This window comes from Cherax quadricarinatus, chromosome 74 (assembly GCF_038502225.1).
Source record: "Cherax quadricarinatus isolate ZL_2023a chromosome 74, ASM3850222v1, whole genome shotgun sequence".
Lineage (NCBI taxonomy): Eukaryota > Metazoa > Arthropoda > Malacostraca > Decapoda > Parastacidae > Cherax > Cherax quadricarinatus.
The window spans coordinates 22,375,559-22,394,778 of NC_091365.1; the positions used below are offsets into that span (position 1 = coordinate 22,375,559).

Consider the following 19,220-nt stretch of genomic DNA (forward strand, 5'->3'; position numbering starts at 1 on the left):
TTATGGCCTATTTTATTCATTCTAGAGTATATATCATGTTTCTGTGCTAATTACAGTGAAACCTCTACTTGTGAGTGTGTCCACGTGCAAGTTTTTCCAAATACGAGCAGTCGATGGGTCAGTTTTTTGCTTCCATATGTGAGCAAAATTTCCACAAGTGAGCAGACCTCAAGGCAGGTTCCTTGACACTGGTGAGGGGCTCTTGCTCTTGATCTCGGGAATTGTATCTCATTTGTTTGTTGGACTATCTTATTGAAACTTGGGCAATGTATGATGGAAAGATGCTTCTTAATGTACACCAAAAATGAAAGAAATCTAAGCATAAATAATGGAGTTCACTTCTCAGCAATTAGCCATCCCTTAGTGGTAATTTTAAATGGTTTTTGTGGTTGTATTCTCGGTTTTTTGGTCTCATTTGATAGAATGGAAGATATATTACAGAAATAGGTATGATTTTGATTGCTTTCATTATGTAAAGTGCCTTGAAATTGAGCTCAACATGGGAGAAATGGTCCATTGCTTGGCTGTTTCAGAGTAAACAAATGATGTCACTGTCCATTCCAATATGCAGTCGTGAATGGGTTGACATTATTTATACAATTATTGTAATAAGGAATAACAGAGAGGAGGGGAGAGAGAAATTGAGGAAATTACATACTTCAAAGATTAAGGAAATGTGCACAAAGTGGGTTGAACTGCAAACCTTTGTGGATGAAAATCACCCTGACACAGCTACTGCAATCCGTGCTGGTGGCTATTACAATGACACTGTTATGGCCCATTTTAGGAAAGTCTTAAAGTAGCGAGAGGTACAGACCTCTGTGGACAGATTTGTTGTGCGACAGAGGTCCAATGACTCAAGCTGGTCCTAGTGGCATTAAAAGAAGAAGGGAAGTAACTCCAGAAAAGGACTTGATGCTTCAAGTCCTAATGGAAGGGGATTCCCCTTCTAAAAAATAAGTTCCACACTCTCCCCTCCTCCCATCCCTTCAGTCATCACCAGATCTTCAATAAAGGTAAGTATCATGTATTCTATTCTTAGTAGAGTAGTAATTATGCATGTCTTCTTCAGTTTGTGTGTATTAAAATTAATATTTCATGTGGTAAAAAAATATTTTTTTCATACTTTGTGATGTCAGGAACGGATTAACTTGATTTCCATTATTTCTTATGGGGAAAATTAATTCACCTTAGGATAATTTCAGCTTACGATGAACTCTCAGGAACAGAATATCATAAGGCGGGGGTCCGCTGTATATACGTTTGGACCGTTTAACCCTTTGAGGGTTTCGGCCGTACTAGTACGGCTTACAACCCAGGGTTTTTGACGTACTAGTACGCATAAATTCTAGCCCCCTCAAATCTAGTGGGAGAAAGCTGGTAGGCATACATATGAAAGAATGCATCTATGTGGTCAGTGTGCGCAGTATAAAAAAAATCCTGCAGCGCACAATGTGTAATGAGAAAAAAAAAACTTTGACCATGTTTTTGGAATAAAACAGCTATTTTGCACTGTATTTTCGTATGGTATTTATTGTTGTATTCTAGTTTTCTTGGTCTCATTTTGTAGAATGGATGACATATTACAGAAAGTGAGATGATTTTGACTGGTTTTACAATGAAAAGTACCTTGAAATTGAGCTCAAAGTAGCAGAAATGTTTGATTTTTACCAAAGTTCAGAAGTAAACAAATCATGCCAAGCGTCCAATACACGTCAACTGGTGAGTCTAATATTCTTTCACAAGTGCACTGATATTATTTATACCATTTCTACACTAATGCAGTAGTCTGCATAACAGTAAATCTTCTATTTTTTGTAAGAATAAAAATTGAAAGCGGAAAGCCAAAGAGATATAAGAGGGGCCTGGGGATGTGACTAACAAACAGAGGAAGTGTTATTTTAGTGCCAGGAATGTCTTTCTTGTTTATTCTGGACCCTATTTGGAAATTGGCATCATTTGAAATTTGTGTGAAATTGGCAAAATTGCTAAATTCTGACCACTGTATTGGATAGTTGAAATCAGTAAATGGGTGGTTTCTTATACTCATTCAATAGAAAAAATGGAGTTCTAGAGAAATAGTTATGATTTTTGTCTACTAGTACACTGGAATTGGCCGACAATAGAGCTCAAAGTGAGCAAAATCGTCGCTGCATAAACATCGTCGAGACCGCTAACTTCGCGAGAGCATAATTCCGTAAGTTTTCCATCAAGTTTCATACTTTTGGCGTCATTATGATCGGGAAAAGATTCTCTATCTTTTCATAAGAAAAAATAAATTTTTTTTTTTTTAAATTTGGCCAACCCTGCGAACAAGTCTCAGAGAGGGCCTGTCGACCTCAAACGGTTAACCCTTTCAGGGTCCGTCCCGTAGATCTACGGCTTTACGTTCAGGGTCCAAACTGTAGATCTACGTCATGAGCTCAGCTCACTCTGATAAACTGTGAGTGGTACATTTGGGCCTAGATATGAGAGAATACATCTATGTGGTATGTGTGCACCACATAAAACAGATCCTGCAGCACACAGTATATAATGAGAGAAAAAAAACTGAAATCATGATTTTTCGATTAAAACAGCGACTTTGCAGTGTTTTTTCGTATGTTTTTTATAGTTGTATTTGCGATTTCTTGGTCTCATTTGATAGAATGGAAGACATATTACAGAAATAGAGATGATTTTGATTGATTTTAGCACTGGAAATGGCTTGAAACTGAGCTCAAAGTAGCAGAAATGTTAAATTTTTTACGATATTCAAGAGTAAACAAACGACCTCACACGTCTAATACCCGCCAGCTGGTGGGTCTAATATGCATTCACAAATATGGTGATGATATTTATACAATTATTACAGTATTGCATAACAGTAAATCTTCTACTTTTTGGTGTGAATAAATATTCATTATGTGAATAAAAAATCAAAATGGAATTTATTTGTAAAGCCTCAAAACGTAACTAATGAACAGAGGAAATGTTAGTTTAGTTCCAGGCATACCTACATTGTTTATTCTGGACCCTATTTTGAAATTGGAATATTTTGAACTTTATGTTAAATTGGCCAAATTAACAATTTCCAATCACTTTAATTTGTAGTTGAAACAGTTGACTTGGCGATTTCTTGTGCTCAATCGATAGAATAGAAGTAATACTAGTGAAATAGCTAAGAATTTGGTTGACTGGAATAATGTAATTGGCTTAAAATGGGAGTCAAAGTCGGCAAAATCGCTGATTCGTAAATATCGCTAACACATCAAAATTCGCGAGAGCATCAAATTTCGTACTTTTTGTTTTATTACCTTCACAAAAAGATTCTCTACCATTTCATACGAAAAAATAATAAATTTTCTTTTTGAAAATTCTTGGACACTGGGGCACCACTTCAGATTTGGGCCTTGGTGGACCCTGAAGGGGTTAAGGGTTAAAAAAAATCCTGCATCAAGCAGTGCATAATGACGAAACACTGCGAACTGCGGTGTATTTTTGTATGGTATTTATGGTTGTAGTCTTGTTTTCTTGGTCTCGTTTTGTAGAATAGGAGATATATTACAGAAATAAAGGTAATTTTGAATGGTTTACTCACTAAAAGTAGCTTGAAATTAAGCTCAAAGTAGCAGAATTACCAGATTTTTGACAATGTTCACGAGTAAACAAATCATGTCCCGCATCCAATACATGTCAACTGGTGGGTCTAATATGCATTCACAAATATTTTTTATACAATTATGCATTGTGTGAATAAAATTATGCATTGTGTGAATAAAATTATGCATTGTGTGAATAAAAATTCAAAATGAAAAACAAGTGTAATATAAGAGGGGCCTGAAGACATGTCTAATGAACAAAGAAAATGTTATTTTAGTACTAGGAATATCTGCATTGTTTATTCTGGACCCTATTGTGAAATTGGCCTTGAATTTTGTGTGAAATTGGCCAAATTAGTAATTTCTAATCACTTTTTTGTGTAGTTAAAATTAGGTAAATGGGCTGGTTATTGTACGATGTAATAAAAGGAGTTGTAGCAAAGTAGCTATGAGTTTGGGCAAGTGGAACAAAGGAATTGGCCCAAAATAGTGCTCAAAATGGGCAAAATTGCCCATGCACAAACATCACAGCAACTGATAACTTTGTGAAAGCGAAATTCCGTAAGTTTTCCATCAAATTTCAAACTTTTGGTTTCATTACCTTCAGAAAAAGATTTCTCTGTCATTTCATATTTTTTTTTTTTATTAACACGCTGGCCGATTCCCACCAAGGCAGGGTGGCCCAAAAAAGAAAAACTTTCACCATCATTCACTCCATCACTGTCTCGCCAGAAGGGTGCTTTACACTACAGTTTAAACTGCAACATTAACACCCCTCCTTCAGAGTGCAGGCACTGTACTTCCCATCTCCAGGACTCAAGTCCGGCCTGCCGGTTTCCCTGAATCCCTTCATAAATGTTACTTTGCTCACACTCCAACAGCACGTCAAGTATTAAAAACCATTTGTCCCCATTCACTCCTATCAAACACGCTCACGCATGCTCGCTGGAAGTCCAAGCCCCTCGCACACAAAACCTCATTTACCCCCTCCCTCCAACCTTTCCTAGGCCGACCCCTACCCCGCCTTCCTTCCACTACAGACTGATGCACTCTTGAAGTCATTCTGTTTTGCTCCATTCTCTCTACATGTCCGAACCACCTCAACAACCCTTCCTCAGCCCTCTGGACAACAGTTTTGGTAATCCTGCACCTCCTCCTAACTTCCAAACTACGAATTCTCTGCATTATATTCACACCACACATTGCCCTCAGACATGACATCTCCACTGCCTCCAGCCTTCTCCTCACTGCAACATTTATTACCCATGCTTCACACCCATATAAGAGCGTTGGTAAAACTATTCTCTCATACATTCCCCTCTTTGCCTCCAAGGACAAAGTTCTTTGCCTCCACAGACTCCCAAGTGCACCGCTTACCCTTTTCCCCTCATCAATTCTGTGATTCACCTCATCTTTCATAGACCCATCCACTGACACGTCCACTCCCAAATATCTAAATACATTCACCTCCTCCATACTCTCTCCCTCCAATCTGGTATCCAATCTTTCATCATAAAAATATTTATTTTAAATTCTTCTACACTATGAGTAAAGCCTTCTTGCCACTTAATATGACTTCAATAAAAACTTTATTATTTTTATTAGTCTTTATCCCTTTCAGGGTCCATCCTGTAGATCTACGGCTTCACGTTAAGGGTCCAAACCATAGATCTATGCCAAAATTCTAGCGGGGTCAAATTTAGCACGAAAATGCTGGTAGGCCTACATGTGAGAGAATGGGTCTGCATGGTGTGTGTGCGCCATAAACAAAAATTCTAGGTGCCCGCATAGCATTGTGGGAATGCCGGCTCAGTTACCTTTGTTCACCATGCCTCGTCACAAGGCAGCTCTCACTCCAAGGAAAATTGGGACTCTTCCTATCTGGTAGTTCTGACTCTGATGGAAGTGGAAATGAAGACAAATTCTATGGCTTTGATCAGTTAGTGATCGAAAGGAATGACCAGGATATCGATAATAGTGCAGAAAACCCTAACGATCTTCAACCTTCTACCTCTGGTGTGGGCACTCCTCAGCCATGGTCAGTTGTACCTCATCACAAGAGAAAACTATTATTTTCGCGTGGCCAGGCCTCTGACTTCAGTAATGATGATGATTGTGATGTGGATTGTGATTTTATTGCTCTTGGCGATCATTCAAGTAGTGATAGTGAGGAAACACATGCACCAGTGAAGCATCGGTATATACACCGCCACATGTGCTCGGGTAGTGTTCCCTATGCAGTGCCCAGGGGACGGAGTACATCCCGGAGTACATCCTGTGGCCCTACACCAGGAGTAGACAGTGAAAGTGAGGATGATGTGGCTACACTTGGCATGGATAGACCACAGGCATCAGTAGGTAGTGGTGATGGTAGTGCCACGGCCATATGTGACTCACCAGCCCAGGCTGGGACCCACGCAGCTGACTCCTCAGTTCAAGGACAAAGCGGAGCGTCAGCCACCAGCCCACCACAACCACAACTACCCGCACAACCAGCCTATGATGTCCAGTATCCACCAGCAAACCGTATATGGGATTGGCAGCAAAATCCCAATTTTGTTCCCAAGCCCCACCACTTTGATGACTCTCAAAGTAGAATTCTACCTACTTGTCCCCTTGGAACGATGACCAATGAACTGGAATTCTTTGAACTATTCTTTGACCAGCCCTTGATGGAAACTATTGTCAGAGAAAGTAACAAGTATTTTGAGTACACCATGGCAAATACTATCATTTCACCACAGTCAAGACTACACCGGTGGAAAGAGACAACTGTTGCAGAAATGTATTTGCTTTTTTGCAACAATAATGCCTATGCCCCATGTCTATAAGCATAATATAAAAACATACTGGTCCACAGATCGGCTAATTTCTACCCCGGTCTTCAGTGAAATCATCCCAGTGAACAGGTTTATGTTGCTGTTACGTATGTTGCACTTCTCTGACAAAACCAGGCCTGACAGAAGTGACAGGTTATACAAGATTAGAAATGTTTTTATGTATCTGAAACAAAAGTTCAACATGTATGTTTATCCATTCAAGAATCTTGTAATTGACGAGTCTTTGATTTGTTCAAAAGTAGACTGTCGTTCAAGCAGTATATACTGAGCAAGAGGAAACGCTTTGGTATAAAACTGTTTGTACTCTGTGACTGTGACAGTGGCCTGGTATTAGATATTGTTGTATACACGGGATGTTAAACATTGAAAGATACCAGGATGTTATTGGGTATCTCAGGTGACGTAGTGAGAAGCATGATGACACCTTATCTTGGTAAGGGGCATACATTATATTTATTTATTTATTAATTTGAACATGATACAGAGAAGTACAAGGAATACAATTTTTAAATTGCAGCATGCCAAAGCCCCTTGTATGCAGAGCATTATGGGCAGACTTAAAATTAACTTAAGATTAACTAAGCAATGATATATTCAGTGGTACAAAAATTATTGTAAAACAGATAACAATTTAGTACAAATGAGTATTACAAAGACAGGTTATATGGTCATTTACTGTGTTGCTGTGTAATCACTAGAATGGAGTATTCTGTTAGGTAATGAAGTTAAATAGTAACAAAGTTTGATTGGGTTACAGGTTGACATATATGAGATACAATTTATGAAATACAGTTATTCAGTATTTATTTAGTTGTGGGTGAGTAAGTGATTTTTGAGAAGAGACTTGAATTTATAAACAGACAGTGTTTCTTTTATATTCACAGGTAATGAATTCCAGATTTTAGGGCCTTTTATGTGCATCGAGTTTTTGCATAGCGTGAGATGGACACGAGGAACATCAAAGAGTGATCTGTGCCTTGTGTTATGGTCATGTGTTCTGTTGAGGTTGGTAAGGAGATGTTTGAGGGGAGGGTTTATGTCAGAGTTAAGTGTTCTATGTATGTAGTAGGTGCAGTAATAAGTATGGATGTTTTGCATTGTGATTAGGTTTAGAGTTTTGAATATTGGTGGAGTGTGCTGTCTGTAGTGGGAATTTGTTATCATTCTGACTGCAGCCTTTTGTTGGGTGATTGGTGGTCTGAGATGGTTTATTGTTGTTGAGCCCCATGCACAAATTCCATAGGTGAGATAGGGGTACACAAGCCCTTTACTCAGTGATTTCTTGCGAGTGAACAAGACAGATGTGTGTGGCACAGTGCGTTCTAATCGTAAATATATGCCCAGGTTCAACGCAGGTGCTCGTGGTGATGAGGTGCAGGTGTTTACTGCCAATGACATCATGGCACTATGGTGGCATGACAAACGAGATGTCACATTGTTGACAACCTTTCACTGTAACAAAATGCAAGACAGTGGCAAAGTTGATAGAATGACTATTGAACATATTCGAAAACCAGTGACAGTGATTGATCATACACAAAACACGCGCTTGGTTGACAAATATGACATGCGGATTGGCTTTGTTGATTGTGTTCGTAAGAGTTACAAGTGGTACATGAAACTTTTCTACCATCTCATGGACATTTCAATGCTCAGTGCATATAATATGTACCAAATGAAGACTGGCAACAGACCATTGTATGGTGAATTTTGTTTGTCTGCTGTCAGACAACTCATAATGAAGTACAGTGGTCCCTCAATAATCGTCCATAATCCGTTCTTGGAAGTGGGATTTTTATCGAAATGGACGGTTTGCAAATCAATTTTCCCCATAAGAAATAATATAAATTCAATTAATCCGTTCCTGACACCCAAAAGTATTAAAACAAAATTTTTTTTTACTTGAAATATAGATGTAGTACATAAACAGTACAGTGGCACATGATGAATTAAACTTTAACAGAATAACACTTACCTTTATTGGCGATTCTTCTTTGTGTATGGAAGACTAGAGAAGGAGACAGATTGGATGATTTACTGTTTGGAAGGGGAATCCCCTTCCATCGACACCTTGGGTACCAATTGCTTTTCTGGGGTTACTTCTCCTCTCTGTTTCTTAATGCCACTAGGACCACCTTGAGAGTCACTGGAGTCCTGTCTCGCAAAAAAACTGTCCAGAGAGCTCTGTTTCTTGCGTCTCTTTAAAACTTCCCTAAAATGGGCCAAGACTCTGTCACTGTACAAGTTGCCAATATGGCTTGCAACATCCTTCTCTGGGTGATGTTTCTCCATAAATCTTTCCATCCTACCCCACATTTCAAAAATCTCCTTAATTTCTGAAGAAGGCACCTTCCTCCATCTCTCTTCCTCCTCTTCTGCAGCAAGATTCTGAGCTGCAATCTCTTGCTCTTCCTGCTGAAGCTCTTGCAGCTCCTCAGTGGTTAGCTCTTCGTTGTGATCCTCCACCAACTCTTCCACATCCTCCAAACTCACATCCAACCCCATGGAACTCCCCAGTGCCACAATGGATTTAACAACTGACATAGGCTCATCAGGATCAGCCCCAAACCCTTCAAAATCCCTCTTGTGGACACAATCTGGCCACAATTTTCTCTAAGCAGAGTTCAAAGTCCTGGTAGTCACTCCCTCCCAAGCCTTACCTATAAGGCCTACGCATTGGAGAATACTGAAGTGTTCTTTCCAAAAATCTCGTAGGGTCAAGTGAGTGTCTGAGGTCACATTCAAGCATCTTTCAAGCATTGCTTTGGTGTAGAGCTTTTTAAAGTTTGCAATGACCTGCTGGTCCATGGGCTGGAGGAGAGGAGTGGTATTCGGGGACAAGAACTTTACTGTGATGAACCCAAACTCCTTCAGAATTAGGTCATCCAAGTTTGGAGGATGAGCAGGTGCATTGTCCATTACTAGAAGGCACTTGAGATCCAATTTCTTTTCCAGGAGGTAATTCTTCACACTAGGGCCAAACACTTCATTGAACCACTCGATGAAAATGTCCCTTGTGACCCATGCCTTACTATTATATCTCCAAAACACACACAATTTACTCTTCATAACATTGTTTTTCTTGAATACTCTGGGATTTTCAGAATGGTACACTAGTAACGGCTTCACTTTGAAATCCCCACTAGCATTAGCACAGAACATTAGCGTCAGCCTGTCTTTCATAGGCTTGTGTCCTGGCAGTGCCTTTTCTTCCTGAGTAATGTAGGTCCTCTTTGGCATTTTCTTCCAAAAGAGGCCTGTTTCATCACAATTGAACACTTGTTCAGGTTTCAGTCCTTCACTGTTTATGTACTCCTTGAATTCATGCACATATTTTTCAGCCGCCTTGTGGTCCAAACTGGCAGCCTCACCATGCCTTACCACACTGTGTATGCCAGTACACTTCTTAAATCTCTCAACCCAGCCTTTGCTGGCCTTAAATTCACTCACATCGCCACTAGTTGCAGGCAATTTCTTTACCAAATCTTCATGCAACTGCCTAGCCTTTTCACAAATAAGCGACGTCATAAGACTATCTCCTGCTAATTGTTTCTCATTTATCCACACCAATAATAACTTCTCAACATCTTCGAGTACTGGTGATCTCATTTTTGTCAGCATATTTACCCCCTTTGCAACAACAGCATCCTTGATTTCCTTTTTCTTGGCTATGATGGAAGATATGGTTGTATGGGATTTGTTATACATCCAGGCCAGTTCGCCCACATGTACGCCACTATCATATTGTTCAATGATGTTTTTCTTAAATTCAATTGTATTTCTCACCTTCTTTACCAAAGGCTTGGCACTAGTAGCTTTCTTTGGAGCCATGGTAGCTTAATTAGCACTTAAATAACTTGCAATTGCTAATTGTTTCTCATTTATCCACACCAATAATAACTTCTCAACATCTTCGAGTACTGGTGATCTCATTTTTGTCAGCATATTTACCCCCTTTGCAACAACAGCATCCTTGATTTCCTTTTTCTTGGCTATGATGGAAGATATGGTTGTACGGGATTTGTTATACATCCAGGCCAGTTCGCCCACATGTACGCCACTATCATATTGTTCAATGATGTTTTTCTTAAATTCAATTGTATTTCTCACCTTCTTTACCAAAGGCTTGGCACTAGTAGCTTTCTTTGGAGCCATGGTAGCTTAATTAGCACTTAAATAACTTGCAAGCACTAAAATAAATGGAATATTATGAAATATTTCGCTGGAGCACGTGAGGAGACCATCGCTCACTGGTAAACAATGGCACACTGGCTGGGAAGGATAGGCCGAGGCGGCTCAGAGCGTGAGCACACGTCCGGGACGAAGGACTATTAGCGAGTTACCGGACCATTTGCGAGCCAATATTTTGACGAAAAAACAGGACTTTCCGAAATGGACGACTTTCAGGCCGGACGATTATTGAGGGACCACTGTACCAGGTAACAACACCTGCTATACAACAAGGTCCTTGAACTCCTCAGAATATACCCAAGCGTTTGAGGAGGGAAGGTGATCATTTCATAATACAGCTTCCTGCAACTAAGAAGAAATTTGCTCAGAAGAGATGCATTGTCTGTGCACAAACAAAATGACGGCAACAAAGACGCAAAGACACTCGGTTTATGTGCAAGGAATGTAAGGTACCTCTGTGCATGGTGCCTTGTTTCAAGGGGTTCCACAAGCTCCAGCAATTCTAAAAACATGTCCAGTGATTGTAAATATATAAATATATGATAGGACTTTAGTATTATACAAGATTTGTGCATGTTTATTGTAATAAACAAATGTGGTAAACAATAATATGATAATAACTTTAGTGCGGTTATTATGTTCAATACAGTGAGTTTATATATATACATTATATACAATATTGGTCTCTCAGGCCCCAAATTTTAGTAGGAAAAGAAAAAAAAATTAGAAAAGAAAAGAAAAAACTGCAAAAAACGTAAAATAATGCTCGAAAGTGGAAATCGTCGACGTTGCCGCCACCCAGTCATTTTGGGTCAACTTCTCGGCACTGTATCTTGGTAAGTACTGATCAGAATTTTTTTTTTTTTGTTTTATTACCTTCACAAAAATATACTCTTTAATTCTGTAAGAAATTTTTTTTTTTTTTTTTTTAATTTCTTGGATGCTGGGGCACCACTTCAGATTTTAGCCTTGGACCCTGAAAGGGTTAAATAGTGATAATTCCCATTAATTAGAGGTGTGCTAATTTTTGCTGGAGAGAATTTATTTTTATTATTTTTTAGTTTAATTTGATGTGTGGGTTTTCATGTAATTTCATGTTATGCTTACTCAATGTTCTTTTCCAGACGTATTTTGTGGATCAAACTACCGTGCTGTATCTTCTCAGACACGTTATCTCCAGTACAAAATGAAGCAGCAGTGTTAAAGTGTCTTGGACAACACCTGATATTATAGAAGTAATTTGTGAAACACTCTACCAGGCTGTATCTTTCCTGAGGCTTTACTGCCAATACTTCAGAAATTACCTGCTGTATCTTCCCTAATGCTATTCTTCCAATACTTCAGAAATTACCTGTGCAAGTGTCTTGGACAACACCTGATATCTCAGTGAATTTTAACTTGTTATGTTTGAGTCTATTGTAAAGTGCATAGCAGTTCGTTGAAAAATAGAAATTAATTATAGTTCATAAATTTATGGAAAGTCTGACACAGGAAAACAGGAGAGAAAAAAGACCATAATAATGTTGAGCATGTATGAAATGCTTTAGAATATAAGGTTACCCTTTAAAGCACACTAGAGTATAATCAAAAGATAAACCTTATCATTGTTCATAATCTTTTTACGCAAGATTATCTACAGGAGAGAAACTGTGCTCAGTCTCTGAAACATGTTAACAAAATGGAATATTTTGAAACAATAAATAACAGTGATAAACTATATTGTATATTGCAGAAACTATAATATTTTAGAGTGAAAAGTAGTCTTAAAAATATGAAAGTATATATGTGAGATAAACTTTATGGGTGTGTAGAATGTATAAACTACCATAGTGAAATGGCAACCTTTCAAATCATGCAGATATATGCAGGAGATAAACCATATCAGTGTTCACAGTGTTTGAAGTATTTTAAGCGAAAAGATCACCTTCTGAAACATGTACGAATACATACAGGCATTAAACCATATCAGTGTTCAGAGTGTCTGAAATATTTTACAGAGAAAGGCAATTTAGTGAAACATTCACGATTACATACAGGAGCCAAACCGTATCGATGCTCAGTGTGTCTGAAATATTGTAATCAAAAAGGCGACCTTGTGAGGCATATGCTATTACATACAGGTTATAAACCGTATCACTGTTCAGAGTGCTTGAAATATTTCAGCCAAAAAAGTCATCTTAAGAGGCATATGAGAGTGCATACAGGAGATAAACCATATCAGTGTTCAGAATGTCTGAAACATTTTACAGAGAAAAGCAGTCTTGTGATTCATATGCGAGTACACACAGGAGATAAACCATATCAGTGTCCCGAGTGTCTGAAATACTTTAGAGAAAAAGGCAATCTTTTGAAGCATATGCGAGTACATAAAGGAGATAAGCCATATCAATGCTCTGAGTGTCTGAAAAAATTTTGGGAAAAAAACAGTCTTGTGATCCATGTGAGAGGACATACAGGAGATAAACCATATCAGTGTTCAGAGTGTCTGAAACACTTTTGTACTAAAGGCAGTCTTGTGAGCCATATGCGAGTACATACAGGAGATAAACCATTTAACTGTTCAGAGTGCCAGAAAAATTTTAGTACAAAAGGCACTCTTGTGACCCATATGCGTGTACATTTAGGAGATAAACCATATCAGTGTTCAGAGTGTTTAAAATATTTTCGGGTAAAAGGCAGTCTTGTGAGGCATATGCGAGTGCATACAGGAGATAAACCATACCAGTGTTCACAGTGTCTGAAATATTTTAGAGAAAAAAGTAGTCTTGTAAACCATATGCGAGTACACACAGGTGAAAAGCCATATGAATGTTCCGAGTGTCTGAAATATTTCAGTAAAAAAGCCAATGTTGTGAAGCACATGCGAGTACATACAGGAGATAAACCTTATAAATGTTCAGAGTGTCTGAAATATTTTAGGGTAAAAAGCAGTCTTGTGCGGCACATGAGAGTACATACTGGAGATAAACCATATCAGTGTTCAGAGTGTTTAAAATATTTTAGGGTAAAAAGTAGTCTTGTTAACCATATGAGAGTACACACAGGAGAAAAGCCATATCAGTGTTCAGAATGTTTGAAATATTTTAGGGAAAAAAGCAGTCTCGTTAAGCATATGAGGGTACATACAGGAGGTAAATCATATCAATGTCCCGAGTGTCCGAAATATTTTAAAGATAAAGGGATGCTTTTGAATCATATGGAAACACATGCAGAAGCTAAACTGTAAAATTTTATTGAGAGAATTCTGTACTTAGAGTAAACTCTCAACAAAACGGACTAAAAATCTGGCACAACAGTGCTCGCCAAGTCCGCTCAGTGGGGTGTCCAGTCAAATTAGCAGTGCTGCTGCTGCATCAAATGACAGTTTGGTCGGGTTATACCACTGATAAAGTGGATGAAGTCCACGTCATCACAAATTTGTCCAATCCAGGCTTCATCCAGGACCTGTTCATATTTGTTGCCCCAGTGCAAGAGAAGTTACTGGCCTGCCCCATGTTAGTTTGTTTTAGCATTTGTGAGTGCTCGTTCATTATCTTGGAAAGAAAAGCCAATATTGAATGAAAAAATATGTCTATATTTGTTAATAGTTAAAAACAGAAGAGGGGAGTTAGAGGTATTGAGTAGATGGCAAGAATATTTTGAAGAGCTGTTAAATGTTGATGAAGAAAGGGAGGCAGTGATTTCATGCATTGGCCAGGGAGATATATAACATCCTATAGGAGTAAGGAATAGCCAGATGTGAGAGTGGTGGAGGTGTGTGAGGCAGTGGGTAAAATGAAAAGGAGTACAGCAGCTAGGGATTGATGAGATCAAGACAGAAATGTTAAAAGCAGGTTTATACTTTTTTCTTGGAGTGGTTTATACTTTTGTTCAATAAATGTATGAAAGAGGGAAAGGTACCCTAGGGATTAGCAGAGGGCTTGCATAGTTCCTTTCTATAAAGGACATTTTGGCAATACCAGGTAAAGTGTAATTAAGAGCTTGACAGCGAGCCGGATCACAGATCAACAAGGAGTCTTTAGGAAGGGTGGGAGATGTGTAGACCAAGTGTTTATATTGAAGCAGATAAGGGAACAGTATTTTGATAAAGGTAAATAAGTTTTCATTGCATTCATAGATTTGGAATAGGTATATAATAGGATGGATAGGGAAGCAATGTAGCAGATGTCACAGTGCATGGAGTAGGTGGTAGGTTTCTGAAAGCAGTTAAGAGTTTTTATGAAGATAGTGAAGCTCATGTTAGTGTATGTAGGAGAGAGTGAGATTATTTTTCCAGTTAAAGTAGGCTTTAGACAGGGTTGTATGAGGCCTCCATGGTTGCTTAACATATTTATAGATGGGATTGTGAAAGAGGTGAATGTTAGGATGTTGTGAAATTAAAATTTGCAGATTCTAATACAAAATGGGAGTTGTCAAAGTTGCTTTTCTCTGATGATACTGGGTTTGAGAGATTCTGAAGAGAAGATGCAAAAGTTGGTTAACAAAATTGAGATGGCATGTAAAAGGAATTAAAAGTAAACATAATAAAGAAAAGGTGATGAGGGTGACAAATAATTTAGGTAATGATAGAGTGGATATTAGATTGAAAGGAGGAAGTGAATGTGTTCAGATATTTGGGAGTGGACTTGTCAGCAGATGGGTCTGTGAAAGACAAGAAGAACTATAGAATTGATGAGGGACAAAAGGTGGGTGACGCATTGAGGCATCTTTGGAGATGAAGCCTCTTTATAGGGGGTTCCTTGCTGTGGTGAAGAGGCTCTTGATCTAAGGAATTGGATCTTTTATTCTTCCTCAGACCAAACATAGATGCTCCTTCACTCCATCTTTCCCATCTCACCTTTGCCCATCACTTCCCTTTTCTTCCTTTCCTTTGGGGATCTCCCTCACAAATTATGGCTCTTAGGTCGAGGAAATTGTGTCATTGTCCGTCCATTCCATTGAGATACAGTGGACCTCCACCTTATGATACTAATCCGCTCCTGAGAGCTCATCATATGCCGAAATTATCATAAGGCGAATTAATTTTCCCCATAAGAAATAATGGAAATCAAATTAATCCATGCAAGACACCCCAAAGCATGAAAAAAATTTTTTTACCACATGAAATATTAATTTTAAGACACACAAACTGAAGAAGACATACACAGTTAATACTCTACTAAGAATATAATACAAATCACGTAAGGCGAGTTTTTAAGCGTGAGGCGAGGCAAAATTTTTGCATTAAAATGTATTGTATGGCGGATTTAACGTAACACAATGCCATAGTAAGGCGGGGGTCCACTGTGCTCGGTGGTGGTGGTGTTTGTCATGGAATCTGGACCACCTCAGGATGTGTTGATCCCCACCCTCTGGAATTCTGGAGGGTGGCTTTAGGTGTCTTTATCTTTGGGGTCTGTTTGTCTGTCAGTTCCTGCAGATGATAGCCAAACAGGATATGCCTTGTGGCGGGCTTCTGACCACCCTCTCTCTTGTCTGTTGAGGTGGCTCTGTGGATGTGAGGTTATCCTGAATTACAGTGGTCACTCAATAATCGTCCAGCTCGATAGTCATCCTTTTCGGAAATCGTCGCGTTATTCTCGTCCAAGCATTGGCTTGCAAATGGTCGGTTTACTCGCTAATCGTCCTTCGTCCGGGACATGACTCACACTCTGAGCCGCCTCAGCCTCTCTTCCCAGCCAGTGTGCCATTGTTTACCAGTGAGCGACGGTCCCCTCACTTGTTCATACGAAATATTTCATAATATTCAATTCGTTTTAGTGCTTGCTCCAAAGAAAGCTTCTAGTGCCAGTCCTTTGGTAAAGAATGTGAGAAACACATATAATTTATGAAAAAGTTTGTAGAAAAATACAAAGGTGGTGGTGGTGGTAGAGTGGAAGCAGTTGTGATAGTGGTTGATGGTGGTAGAGGGTGGTGGTGATGGTGGTAGAAGGAAGTAGTGATGGTGGTAACAGTTGTAATAGTGGTAGAAGGTGGTAGTGATGGTGGTAGCAATTGTAATAGTGGTAGAAGGTGGTAGTGATGGTAGTAGCAGTTGTAATAGTGGTAGAAGGTGGTAGTGATGGTGGTAGAGGGTGCCTTCTTTAGTGATTCAGCGATTCTACCGCTCCTCCAATATTGTTGGAGTTATATAGAGCTACAGAAAACACCGCCGCCTCAGCTGCTGCTTCACCACCATTATGGACGGCTTACTCTCAGTGGCCCTTATATACCCAACAACAACACAACACCTCTCGTGACATACGTAATGACTTATTTTATTCATTCTTGACTATATTCCAGGTTTCTATGTTATTAATATTGTTTATTATGTCATATTAGTTGAATTGTGATAGATAAATAAGGCGTAGAGTTGATATTAGTGTCATATTCTCCAACAATAAACTTGCCATCCCTCCTTCACACAAACAAGTCTTCAATAAGAACATAAGAAAGGAGGAACACTGCAGTAGGCCTGCTGGCCCATACTTGGCCGGTCCTTCGCAAATCCAACCCACTAACAGAACAAATGCTACCCAAGCAATAAGCTCAGGTGCAAGTCCGACTCAAATCCAACCCCTCTCACTCGTGTATTTATCCAACCTAAATTTGAAACTACCTAAGCCATAGCTTTTAGAATACAAGAAAGGAGGAACACTGCAATATGCCTGTTGACCCATACTAGGCTGGTCCTTCACAAATCCAACCCACTAACAGAACAAATGCTACCCAAGCAATAAGCTCAGGTGCAAGTTTGACTCAAATCCAACCCCTCTCACTCATGTATTTATCCAACGTAAATTTGAAACTACCCAATGTTTTAGCTTTGATCACCCTACTAGGCAGACCGTTCCACTCATCAACTACCCCTATTACCAATGTTCATTTATACATTTTATTGGTGCTTTACATTTATTTGGCATTATTTTTTGCATGTAAATCTATATTTATGCTAGGGAAGTGACCCCTGAAGTGACCTAGAGTCCTTATGGAGGGGGATTCCCCTTCCAAACAATAACCTCTCTTCCCTCTCTCTCCTCCTCCCTGTCTTCCATTCATCAACAACAGCCTTCAATAAAGGTAACTGTCATGTTGAATGTTCATTTTTTTTGTACATGTAAATCTATCTTTTAGGTAAAAAAAGCAAAAATTGCTGTTGATACTTCTGGGTGTCTGGAACGAATTAATTGGATTTACATTATTTCTTATGGGGAAAATTGATTTGAAAATCGTCTATTTCGATAATAGTCCCACTTCCATAAACAGATTAAGGACGATAATTGAGGGACCACTGTACTTGTTTACTGGCATGAAGGGTAGGCAGGGCACAGGATCTGGGCAGCATCTGCATTACTGGCTGCACCAAGAGTCCTTTTGGACACAGACAGGGTTATGTAATCCCTTTAATTTATGTTAGGAGGTGTCACTCCACACACTCCCCTATTTAAAAAAAAAAAAAAGAAACTATCATTGAGACAGGTATCCATGAAATCCCTCTTCCTGGACCCCTTCCTTCCCCAGTGGCATCCTCCCAAGACCTTGGTGTGTCATCAGACCCTTCTTCAGACCTCTCAAAGAACCCTGTACCTCTTTCGGGTCACATCTCATTGCCCACCTTTAGTACCGAGGTTCCAAAACTGACCCTTTTGATACATCTGATCTCCACACAACCTTGACCATGATTTCAACTTCCCCTCTACAGTGCATCATTTTTTGGATCATCCACACATCTCAGAACCACCTTCGGTCCCCTGTCCAAACGACCCAGACCTGTAACAGATGACTTTAACCCAGCTACCTTTCACTCTTATTCTCAGAAACAACCTGCTTGACAATTCCATCCATTTCAGTCTATGTTTGAAGGTACCTCATGGATAGTTCTGTACTCTTCAGCTGACGACTCCCACAGACTATCTTTTAGACCATAGTATCAGCAAGGCACTTCTGTGCCATGTTTGACTAAACAAGCTTGTTTAGCATTTGCCACCATTGTTATGGTACAAAATGCTAAACAAGCTTTCAGTCTTTCCAGTCTTAGCACCATTGATAATACTCGTGCTCTAGGATCAACTAAACTGTTTTATGGGTAGGGTTAGAACTCATGGCAAGTGAATTGTAAAGCTCCAAGCCAGTATGTAAGCCACTGGGCCAGCTGGCTATAATAAGATTGATCCAATTCACTTGCCATAAGTTATAACCCCACTTGTACTGTGGTTTATTTGCAGTCAATCATAATGTTATGATTTTGAGAGTCTAGGATGAACTGTTTCATATGTACTATCTGTCTTCAGGCAGAGACACTATCCATGTAATGTGGCTAAGTTAACTTTAGACAGCTGTGAACTTTCGCCTTCTGTTTATATGGCAAGACAACACTTACAGTTACGGGAATTGATCCCTTGTCCACAACATTGTAAAAATTACTGGTGATTTAGCCACCCAGTAAATTATTGTTTATATGATATGTAGAGTGTTTCTTACATAATTTTTAGGAAATGTCATAGATTGATTAATGAAAATGTCTTTAATAACATAATATACGACATTTAATACACCTCAGAGCGATTGTTATTATAATTATTATTACTGCATCTTCAACATTAGTGAGTGAGTCACTCTTAACCCTTTC

At 39.1% G+C, this 19,220-nt stretch overlaps 1 protein-coding gene across 3 annotated transcripts in view; it reads left to right on the plus strand.

Moving 5' to 3' along the window:
- The window catches only part of LOC128700116 (zinc finger protein 84-like), a 101,359-nt gene that overhangs the window by 72,107 nt on the left and 10,032 nt on the right, over positions 1-19,220 (plus strand). For 2 of the 3 annotated variants that reach the window (XM_053793067.2, XM_053793066.2), the window contains one exon: positions 11,737-18,065. The exons of the other annotated variant lie outside the window; for it this stretch is intronic. In XM_053793067.2, coding sequence (XP_053649042.1) covers positions 12,447-13,838 — 1,392 coding nt within the window. In that variant the 5' untranslated portion in view covers positions 11,737-12,446 and the 3' untranslated portion in view covers positions 13,839-18,065. Of the gene's footprint in view, positions 1-11,736; positions 18,066-19,220 lie in introns of those variants that run through there. 3 annotated transcript variants of the gene reach the window in all.